This window comes from Carassius auratus, chromosome 31 (assembly GCF_003368295.1).
Source record: "Carassius auratus strain Wakin chromosome 31, ASM336829v1, whole genome shotgun sequence".
Taxonomy (NCBI): domain Eukaryota; kingdom Metazoa; phylum Chordata; class Actinopteri; order Cypriniformes; family Cyprinidae; genus Carassius; species Carassius auratus.
Window position 1 is genome coordinate 25,913,523 of NC_039273.1, and position 12,345 is coordinate 25,925,867.

Here is a 12,345-nt window from a genome sequence, read left to right on the forward strand (position 1 = left end):
TCAGTGTTTCCTTTATCGTGGGCAACATGAAAATGGAGATGTTTAAACTTTTTTTGTATGCTACAGTTTGTGGGTACACAGAAATTAATAAAAAAATATTTATATAAAAATGTATTAGAAATATGTGAAAATTATTTAGTTTGCTATAAATACTGGTCATGCTTATAATAAAAATAAAACTGCATGAGTCATACATCAATGCATGTATCAAACTTCAGCTTGTATTGTATTATTAGATCAACAGGACTCCAGACAGCAATTCCATCAATTCTTGAAATTCTTTTAGTTTTTGTAACAGAAACACACCAGGGATGTTTTATTCTCTTTATTCTCTGAACACTGGTCAGACTGTATCTGTGGTCATGTGACGTCTGTACTCACCGGTGCTGTTACTGTAGGTGCGTACAGTCGTTGTGGTCGTGGGCGGCGGTGAATCAGAATCCACTGATGCTGAGTCCTCGTCTTGAGAACAGCCGGCCTGAATGGCACGAAGGTAACTATGGCTCCGGGAGCGGAAGCATGTGGGCATGGGCATGTCAGGAAGATCGCTGCATCGTGAGCGAGGATGCATGTCCTCCAGCTCGTCTCCATAATGATGGCTCAGCTCCATGTCTCGCACCTGCTGGGACAGGACTGGCATGACTGAAACAGAACTGTTAGGGGTGCATGGCTGCTTTCAGAATGACTTCACTGAATACTGCGCAGTAAATCATTCTAACATCCTGAAGGATCATGTGACACTGACGCCTGAAGAAATACAGCTTTGATCACAATAATAAATCACATTTTAAAATATATTCATTTAGAAAACAGATATTTTAAATTGTAATAATATTTCACAATATTGCTGTATTTTTGGTTAAATGCAAAAATGCAAAAACAAAAAAAAATCTTAATTATTTCAAACTTTTGGTCACCAGGGAAGTTTGCATTGTCATTAATTGTTAAAATGTTTCAACAATTGTCAGTATGATCAAATAATGAATCAAAAACAGAGTTTTAACAAGCAGCAATTGTTTCAGGTTCATTTGTCACACTGGAAATGGAAAGTCAAGTCTTATGCACTGCATCTTGGGATACAGTTTTACAGTTGCTCTGATTTTACAGCACAGTTTGGAAAATGTAAGGCATTCAAGTACTGCATTCATACTTTCAAAATACAAATAAATATTTAAAAATCATGAAAAAATGCATAAATGCAATAATCCAGAAAATGTGCATGCATACTGCACAAAGAATAGTGTGCTAGTACACTATTCTGAACACAGCCATTAAAGTATGCTGAGAAGTTAGTAGAAATGCACAGTCAAAATGGACAGGTGACATCAAGAAGTAAGAAGATCAAACATTCTAGTAGTGTAGATACTGTATTTGGTTTTGTGTGTGCATTTGTTTGTAAACATCATGAGCTAAAAGCATCTGTGTCAGTTGTGTAATCTCAAAGGTAACAAGTGACACACTTATAAATAAGACCATGCAAATTACACATCTTCATCCTCATTTGACAGCCGTTTCCTATAATGAAACTTAAAGGTCATGAGGCGTCTGACCTGACTGATGCAGCTGCCGCGTCCCAGCGTGCTGCAGCCCTGACTGAAGTCATCATCATCCCAGTTCGGGAACGGAGAGCTGCCTCCGATGCAGTCCAGGTTATCCAGACTCCGATTCCCAGAGAACTCTCGCAGAGAAGGAAGACAGCTGAGGACAGGACGGGGACAGAGGTGACAGAGAGAAGAAGAGAGGCATGAGATGAGAGAAAGGCCACAAGCAGCTCAAGCGCTTTAGTGTCTATTACAGGGGTTTTCAAACTGGGGCCGGGGACCCCCACGGGCCACAACGGAGTGCTGGGGGGCCAGTGGAATTATATATAGACAGAGAAAAAAATAGATGTAGATGGAATAAAAGATAAACTAAATGAATGAAATATAATTGCACAATAAAAATTTTTTATAAAAAATAAGGTGAAAATAAATATACAAAATTGGATTTAGCAAATTAATAAAATATATATAATTGTAAATAATTTAAATACAATAATAAGTTAAATAAAATAAACCAATAAAAGTGAAACAGTGTACAAATAAATAATGTAAAATATTAAAATAGTTAATTTTAAAATATGTAAGAAAAAAAATAAGATGGAAGTGAACAAATAAATTAAATCAGATTTAAATAAATCATTAAATTTAATGAAATAAATAGAAATTTTAATGCAAGTATAAATTAATAAATAATGCATCTAAATATGCAGTACTATAATGAGTAGAAAAAAAATATTATTCTATACATTTTTCACAGTATAAATTGGGTCTTTATAAAATACACTATATGTTTTTTTCCTATTATGATGGGGGTCCCTCATATGATCATATTTGAGGGTCCGTGGCATCTAAAAGATTGAAAACCCCTGGTCTACTAATCAAAAAGCACATGGAAATGGAAAAGCTGTAATAAAACTACCGAAGAAGCATTTACATTTCAGGAAATTTACCATCTTTCCATTTTTTTTTTAAATGAACCCATCCATCTTTTCATCATCCATCCAGTTGATTCGTGTCACAAGTACACAAGAAATCTGAAAATTGCTGCTCTAAAATAAAAACCACAGTTTCCTCAAATAGTTGGATGATCCAATCAGACGGAAGCAGCACAGCTAATGACCAATCAGCAAAGTACTTCACTCTAGTTAACATTCGGCGTCCAATCAGAGCTCTTATAGCAGTCAGGGTGAGCATTAGAAGCACTGAGGAGGCTTTCTCTCTCACCAAATCGCAATCCACTCGTCTGCAATGGTGCAATGCATCCAAAACCCAAACATCAGATCTGTCCGCAAATGTGCTGTACGGAGAAAACCACCTCAGACTAAACCTCTCAGAGTAGGAGAACTGTTTCAAGAATTAATAGTGACCGAAAGTAAACAAATTTTCAGTCAGCACTCCTAATGTGAGAGGAGTTCAGGACAGCAGCACTGATGCAACTACTCGTTTGTTTGTGCGGTCAGTGAGGAGCAGCGGTCAGTCAGACAGGTTTCTCCTCTCTGCACTGACCTGACAGAGCGTCCGATCTGCTGTAGGGTGCTGATGCTGTGGAAGGGGGACCAGAGAGCCTCCAGATCCCCCTGCAGCATCGAGTAGTCCAGCAGACGGCTGGAGAGAAGGCAGGGTTACAGGGTGAGACGGGGGAGGAGCTTACAGTGCAGAAAGAGGGCGGTGCTTATAACAGAAGAGGCGGGGCTTCAAACCAACACGTTTGCGTCATTAAAGAAGGGAAACTCTAGAGACAAACACTATGTTCAGAACAGCATACTAACATACCGCTTTTACTATTCAAGCACAAGAGTACTGTTCACAATATACAAATATAATGCATGCATATAATACCTGAATAATGTACTATAACTGCTCACAATGAAATGCAAAAAAAAAGCAGCTTTCATTTTTAAAATCTATATTTTTAATCATTGTTTGATTGAACTGGCAGAGATATTTTTTAATTTTACACATGCATCGTGATGACACATGTAACATGTAACAACAATATTGATCATTACTGTTTTAAACTTTATCATGTTTCATTTAAAAAAATGATTTCAGTTGCATATAAAAAAATATATATAATCAGAATACAGTGTAAACAGCATAGTGTTTGGTTAGCAATAGAGTTAGTATACCATTGCAAACACAGTCTGAACATTCAGGGTCTCAACAAAACATGAACATAAACTGAAAGTATAATATAAAAAAATTGCACAAAAATTATTCCTAATATTAATCCTATTCTTTCTTTCTGATTTTTAACAAAAACTTAAAATAAAGCTAAAATAAAAAAATTAACATAAATATGAAAGTAAAAACTTTAACCTAAAAACCTGAAAAATAAATATCGACCTGTAAATAAGCTTGGGTTATAGTACCAAAAAAACTAAATAATAATAATAATATAAATATTACAAATAATAAAAAATGAAACAAAGCAAATAACAACATAATTGAATCCTACACTATAAGTAAATAAAAACTGAGAATATAAAAATAAAAGCTCATTCAAAATATAATTATGTACTGCAGTAGTAGTATATATTTAATAAAATATTTAGTTTTACTAAAATAACTCGGTGCTCTAATAGAGTAATGAGATTCATCCTGTCCAGACACAATATTTGTTCAATTTAAATCAGCATAAATGAAACACTGCACAATCACAACAAATACAGCAAATACTTATTTTTACTAAACACCCTTATTGTTTGAATGAGACATCTCGATGATGTCAGATTTGATTTAGAAAAAAAAAATAAAAATCATCTCGTATTTTTGCAATTATTTAATATGCAACACAATCTGATGCAAAAAATAATACTACATTTTTGACAATGCCAGTAGAGACTTCATGTCTAAAACTGCTCAAGACCAAAAATATGTTTTCTTTACATGTGAGCCACAGAAAGGTTGTGCGAGGCTCAGCATATGCAGGAGGAGAGAGACTAGCTGTGCTTAATCTAGCAGATGAACAAGCACAGCTGGATTCTGATGCATGTATGAGAGAGAAATCAACACCGATAAACTCATCCTGATCCAGAAGGCATGAAATAGCGGAGCTCACACCTCAGGTGGGGTCTCTGGCGTTGTGACAGACCACCAGTGAGTGTTTCTGTGTTTGTACCCTAATATAGCTCCAGCCTTCTGCACAAATATGGGTCACTGCTCTTGTGCACGTGTGAGTTTTGCTTTAATAATGAACAGAAACATAATATGTGCATGTATTGATCACATACTGTGTGTACTTACTTTCTTGAGGGGAACTGGTCACTTAGTGATTGCTGTGTTGCACGCAAGTAGCTCTGCCTACGCGCAGTGCTTTTCGGCGAGGGTTTGAGACTCCCGTCAGAGTCGTCGCTATCCTCAGGGTCGCCCATGGCTTTAACGTAACTGCCGCTACGCATCCGTCTACAGGGGATCTCGCCCATGGGCCCGCTTCGGCCCAGAGTCCCCGTCCAGTCGCCGGTGGACGGCATCTGAACAAACATCAGAGAACACTTCAGATGCACATTCACACGCCTTCGGACTTAAAGCTTCAAAATAAAGGTTACAGGAGGTGGTTTTCACTGTGATGTCATTAAAAATATATTTTTGGTTCCCCAAATAACCCTTTAGTTTTTTAAAATATCTAGTAGAAAAAAAGTCTAACACAAACATTCAATGAAAAGACATGACTTCTGAAAACTGTATCAAAAATAATTAAGTTCCTGCTTAAAACAAGAAAAAATATCTTCCAGTGGGTTCAGAAGTATAAACTTAATTAAAATAGAAACATGATTACACCAGAAAACAAGAGATGTCATTTAGCTGTGTATATATCTTAAATATCTTCTTATATATCTTGGTGCAGATATTTGTAATGTATAACAAAACAAAAATATTAAAAAAGAAAATACACGTTCTTCTGTGTTTTCTGTAAAGCCAGCGATCTAAACTGCTGTTGGTCTATTTTTGTGTTCTTGTTTCAGATTTAGCCCTTAAAGCAAATTATAATGCAGGATACAGACATTTGATGTGTTTAAACAATGAGAAATATTCTGTAGCTTTTAAGTTGCTAAATAACTTTACTGATAAAATTGTCACAGTAGCGCAAACATGTTTCTGTGCGTGTGTATCCGTGTGTGTGTGTGTGTGTGTGTGTCTGTACTGTACTGTGAGAAAGGGCAATAGATTTTGTGCTTTCTGTACATAATAAAAACCTAGTTTTGTGGCAAAAACATGGAAGGAATGTGTTGTTTTTATAGCATTTTTTGCTATATCCATTTGCTTGGTCAGTGTCATTGTTGATTATGCCATTTTAGGCTGTAAGGAGTTTTGAAATATCTGAAATCATTTGATTCAAAGTGATATGGACATGTAATGCGGTCAACACCTGCCTGGAACTACTTTAACCATACGTTCCTTTGAAAATAATTGCACACCTTAGAACGTTCATAAACCAATCAGATTCAAGCATTCAGCAGGCCCATAGTATAAATAAACATAATGTGACTTGAGTTGCAGAGCTGGTCCAAACATATCCAAACTGCTATGATCAGATGCTTTCTTAACTGCTGTTTTCTCACCACCTACCGTTCATCTCTTATGTGTTTATTTAGCAAATTTTTACTTATTTATCTAATTATGTGGGTGCTTATGAGCGAACCTCTATTTACTCATGAGCTAAGAACGAAAAATAAATTTCTGTGAGTACATCAGGGCTTTAAGTGTTTGCTTTAAAACTGCAGTACACCCCGTGTCTACTGACGGTCGCTTCCACCACAGTAATACAGTACACAGTAACCGTGTGCTATCCATGCGCTCACCCTCCCGTGCACCTGCAGGAAGTGGCAGCCCATATCCTGCTGGACAGATTTGGACTTCAGCAGGGTGCGATCCAGTGTGGCCGAGCCCTTCTGGCACATCTGTCTGGTGGGTCCTAACGTAAGCGTGGACCAGGGTCCCCCTTTACCAAAGTTCCCGTCAAACATCGGCCCTTGTCCTCCTCCGACCCCCCCTCCACCTCCACCGGGTCCTGGGAGTGCAGGGAGCCCCTGGTGCTTCAGGTCACTGTTACTCTTTGAGGATTTCAGCATGTGCTCGCTCATGGTGCTGTAGCCCTGCATAAAGTACCTGGATGCCACTTGTCCACCCGGCCCCGGTCCGGATCCCACCGCTTGTCTCCCCAAAGTCATCATGGCCTTTGGGTTCCTATAGTTACTAATATCACTGTCCAAGTCGTCAGAACTCCAGTATCCAGACATATTAGATCGAGGCCTCCGTTTGGCCGTTCCTTCGTTCTTCGACCGGTCTTTGCTTTTGCTCCGATGGTGTTTGTCATCACTGCTCGACGATCTGCTGTTGCGGCCGTTCATGTTTCCTCTGATGGCGGAGTTTTCCATCGACTGGGATTTAGCGAACAGTTTCTGGACGGAGTGAACTAAGTAGCGTATTTTTCCCGGACTGTCGGTCCGCTGCTGTTGTTGCTGTTTGGTCGTCGTCACCGCGGTGCTGCGATGGAACTGTAACGTGCTGAAGCCGTCCTGTTGCCCAGGCACCTGCTTCTCGAACTGGTCCAGGAGGTTAGGCGGCAACCGGTTCATCTTCCCCGCCCCTAAATGCCAACAGTACAGGAAGATAAATCAGGAAAAATCACAAAAAGCAAAGTTCCAAGACAGCCCTGCAGTTCTTACCTGATATAGTTGCGGATCCGCTGGTGATCATGGCAGTCCGTCCCACTCCGAGACCCATTCCCATGGACATGGAGGTCCCCAGCGTCCCGCTGCTGATTCCCCCGATGCTGTCAGCTGTGTGACCGAAGTCGCCCTGATCGAAGTGTGAGTTGTAGTGGATCCGGGGGAAGGTGCTGCTGGAGGACAGCTGGTTGTTGAGGGGCATCAGGCAGTCGGGTGGAAGACCGCCCGGGTTGGGCGATGGGGAGAAGTGGTGCGGGTCCAGGGCTCCGTAATGGTCCATGGCTGCTGGGAGGTGGAACGGGGTGTGGGAGAGGGTGGAGGACGTGGACGGGGGGTACAGAGGGTCCAGGTGACGGGGAGAACGGGGAGAACGGGGAGAACGGGGCGGCTCACAGTCGGACACGTGGCGGGTGCGCTGGGGGGTGTAGCCTTTCATTGTAGAATGGGGCGATGCCCCCCCCACCCTAGATCAAGAGCATGAGCCCACCGGGGAGAAACAGAAACCCTGGAGAAAAACAGAAATGGGACAAGAGAAAGAAGTAGAACATACAAGGTAAAAAAAGAATTAGACAATACATATGTTGCAGAAGTTGTAAATCAAGTTTATTGGAGTTTGTTTTAGAAGAAAATACTATGGAAGCTCGAAACGTTTTTTGCAAGGTAACTGCAACTTTTTATCGAACAATTCTGACTTTTTTTTTTTTGCTTGCAATTGTCTGACTTTCTTCCCTCACAATTCTTTTGAAAAAAAAAAAAAAAGTACAACTGTGAGACAAAAAGTCACAATTATTATTATTATTTTATTTTTTTCATGGTTGAAACAATCTTCTATAAAATGTCAGCATTTCGACTTCAAATATTTTGAGTTTAATTGAGTGGGTTACTTCCCATTTGTTAGCAATTATTTGTAAAATTTACTCTTAATTTCTGAGTGAAAATCGTTTCAAAATAAATCCTGCATGACACTGCAAAAATGATTTTGTTATTTACTGTAGTATTTTCATCTTGTAGTATTTTCATCTAACATTATTAAATCAAGATACATTTCTTGTTTTCAACTTGTTTAATTTTTCCCTTTGAATTAAGTTTGTTTTCCTACCCCACTGGTTGACAGCTTAAACTCTCTTAATTTTTATACAGTTTTCAGAAAAAAAGTCTTATCTTATGAGAATCTTTCTGATCAAGTAACACGTTTCTTGATTTAAAAATCTTGATAAGATCTTGTTTTGTGAAATATTTACATTAAGAAAATGTATATTGACTTTAAACAATTATTAATAAAACAATGATTGATGTTTAGATATTTGTACTGTAAAACAAGACAAAAATACGGATTAAGAAAAATATTTTTGCAGTGCAATTTTGTTTCTGAGAAGAAACTTAAAAACTAGGCCTTTGCATTTATTTCAAAGAATTTGTGGTTGCTGACTGAACACACATTGCTCTGGCTGTGTGTTCATGGTGTGTGTGTGTGTGTGTGTGTGTGTGTGTGTGTGTGTGTGTGTGTGTGACACCATACTTGGCCACACATCATGTCACTTTTTCACTTTTTCAATCATTCATTAGTGCTAGAAATAGGAATACTGTCGAAATATTACATTTACAGTACATTACATTACACAGAATGACACGCATGATTAATGGAAAGCTGCACAGTTCTTTACATGACAGAACCAATAGTCTACTTGACAAGCAAAATATGCATTGCACTTTGCCAGTTTCCTATAAGCCATATATTGTGCAAAACACCATGAAAACACACACACAAACCCAGATGGTGCTGCAAAACAGGCTCCTGTTTCTCAGAATTGCTTTTAAATGACTAATAAAGCAAATAAAAAGAGCGACTGAACAGCATGTGTTCAGCATTTATTACTGACCCAGAAACCCTCTTACCACCTGTCATACACACACACACACACACACACACACACACACACACACACACACACACACACACACTCCATGCTTACATCAAAGTGGAGTTTTTCTATTGATGACGGTTATTGTTTAATTATTATTGAATCTTACGATTATGGGTCATTTTTCACTCCAAACTCAAGAAGAAAATCAAAGACATTTTTTTTTTTTTGTATAAAGTGGATTTATTTTTGCACATTTTCACCCCAAATTTTTAGCATTAGTTTAACGCATTTAAATAAATAACAATAAATAAATAAACAAAAAAGTATAAATTGAGTATACAACAAATACAATCATTGTTTATTCACAACTGAACATTCAAAATGTATATATTAAAATAACTAATTTGTAATTTTTCTTAAATTGTTGTCTTCATGTTTCAGTAATATAAACATCTATAAAATAAGACAAAAGTATTAAAATAAAGCAAACCTGTTGCAGATAGGACTGTTATAGAGAGAAAATATAATGATAAAAGTTAATTTTTCTAATCAGTTTTTTTTGTTGTTGCATAAAACGTACAATTTTTTTTTAATTTATGTTTAAAACATGAGGTGGGGGGTTAGAAAGTAAGGTGTTCTCTTATGAGACAGAAGTCTTATTTTTCATAATTTAGTCACTTATTCTTTCTTTAAAAATCCCAATGATTGTAATATGACATGTGACTCCATTTTTCCAAAACCCATCTCTCTCTCTCATCACATGCCAGGAAAGCGCTCACTATGGAGGTAAATCGGATTGAACCGCTTGATTGCCCAGACCGTCTGCTCCACGTGTCACCTGCTCAACGCTCCTGCAAACCCTGCCTTCAGGAGACCAGCTTTAACTTCACACAGACCAGAATCCTGTCTCAGTCTCTAGATGTGAAAGAGCTGCCAGAGACAGCGATCGGCACAGACACGAGAGACAGAAAAACAAAGAGTGAAGCAGACAGACGTGACAGTTGAAGCAGAGCCACCCATCAGCGGGACACACAAACAAAGCAACATGTTTCCTGAGAGAGAGACGTGCCACGGCTGAGATTTCGGCTGAAAAACAACCACAGGAGCCGCAGATGAAGACAGCTGATCCAACAGCAGAAAAGGTCATTAAATCTCAGAAGATGACGAAAATAAAAAAGCTTAACACACAACTCACACACTAACATGAAAAAAAAAACACACTGTTATACATGTAAAAAATATCCAAATAAGAAAAATTAGACAAATATATTTAAATATTAGGCATTAGTCTAATAAAAAGCTGCATGCAATTTATCATTATCCAAGATGTATACAGAATAAGATTAAGTTTTAGGGGGAGTTTTTTACTTGAACATATTTAATTCAACGTTGCAAATATTATTTAATGTCATTTATAATATTTATTTGAAATTGTGACACATCAATTCCTGAGTGAAAATACTTTCTACACCAATTTTTTTTTAAATCATAAAATATCTGCTAAAGACTTAAATATATATATATATGTATTTTTTTAATTAGTTATTTGTAATAAAAAAATTTCATAACAATTTTAAGATTAGACAGACCAATTATAATAGGGTGAATCTCACATGATACATTTCCAAATAAATGAATACAAACTAATTAGCAAAATTGAAAGCCTGATTTTAAGATTTTTATTAAAAAATTCTCACTATTAGCTAAATCAACTATAACTAATGACTCAATAACGTCTTAATTTGCAGTTTATTAATGTTTAGTAAGGTAGTTGTTAAGTATGGATGTGGAGTTTAGGATTAAGGGATGCAGAATAAGGCATTAATATGTGCTTTAATAAACAGCCAATATGCTTGTAATATGCATGCTAATGAACAACTAGTTATTAATGATAATTGGGCCCTAACCTGAAGTGTTTTACTCAATGTTTTTATGACAATTAATCCTGTAGTAAAAATAACCCAACTATAATAGAACAAAGATATTTATTTAAAAAGGAAAATAGGAAGAATGTATGTGAAAATAATGTCAAAATGTATAAAAATTCTTTATGCAAAATATTATGATTCCCTATTTGTTCTCTGATTTTGGGCTGAAATATGCCCTGTGTGTGTCTGTGTGTGTTTCTGATCATGTGTTGTTCATGGCGTCTGTGTTCAGCCTGAGAGGATCTGCTCTGATTTTAATAAACATGAATTAGTGTGATGCAGTTGTTAAACACACACCTCTGTTCACCGGAGAATTAAAACAGCATCTACACAGATTGTTAGTGTTAGTGAATGTTTAACTCTAGTGAGCAGGCCATATTTTTCAGACTTGTTGGCCGAGCATCACCATCTGCTGTGTGTGAGGTGTGTTTAGCACAGGTGGGCTCTGATGCAACACACACACACACACACACACACAGCACAGGTTTAGAATGCAACACTCAGTTTTGAATGTGTCCAGCAAAGGCCGCTCACTCGTTCTGACAGCAGGGGGTGCCAAGAGGCAAAACATGGTGCTGGAGCACCAAAAATCAAAGCAAAACTCTTCCAGAGGAAGATGCTGAAGATGAAGATGTTAAAAAAAGTAAAAAATGCAGTAATCAGAATCCATTTTCCACATCTAGATACAAATAGAGTGAACCCAAAATGTGTTTGGACACTTAAATCATGTTCAAATGTTCATGTTTCATTATATGAAATCAAGGTTCTGTATCACACTGAAAGCATCAATTTGCCAGAGAAACATCTCAGTCAGACTGAGGAAACCATCTGTTCCCCTCACCGCTCCATTCTCTCACACACACACACACACACACACACACACACACACACACTCACACACACACACACACACACACACACACACACACACACACACACAATCTCCCTCACACCTCTTTCGCACTTTCTTACACTCGCTTTCCTACAGACTTCATTTATCCATCGACACCAGACAAGAACATAAAGACTCCATCATAGAGAGACAGATAGACAGACAGACTATATATATAGATAGATAGATAGATAGATAGATAGATAGATAGATAGATAGATAGATAGATAGATAGATAGACATATAGACAGACAGATATATAGATAGATAGATAGACAGACAGACAGACAGACAGACAGACAGACAGACAGACAGACAGATAGATAGATAGATAGATAGATAGATAGATAGATAGATAGATAGATAGATAGATAGATAGATAGATAGATAGATAGACAGACAGACAGATAGATAGATAGACAGACAGATAGACTGAGAATCAGACAG

The 12,345-nt window shown here is 37.5% G+C and overlaps 1 protein-coding gene across 1 annotated transcript in view; it reads right to left on the reverse strand.

Moving 5' to 3' along the window:
- Positions 1-343: 343 nt before the first annotated feature.
- The window catches only part of LOC113051063 (disks large-associated protein 4-like), a 77,658-nt gene continuing 65,656 nt past the window's right edge, over positions 344-12,345 (reverse strand). Inside the window, exons 3-8 of the mRNA XM_026214677.1 lie at positions 7,211-7,718; positions 6,344-7,131; positions 4,788-5,014; positions 3,048-3,146; positions 1,551-1,698; positions 344-619 (exon numbers count right to left, since the gene is read on the reverse strand). Of these exons, the coding sequence (XP_026070462.1) occupies positions 344-619; positions 1,551-1,698; positions 3,048-3,146; positions 4,788-5,014; positions 6,344-7,131; positions 7,211-7,649 (1,977 nt within the window). The 5' untranslated portion in view covers positions 7,650-7,718. The remainder of the gene's footprint in view (positions 620-1,550; positions 1,699-3,047; positions 3,147-4,787; positions 5,015-6,343; positions 7,132-7,210; positions 7,719-12,345) is intronic.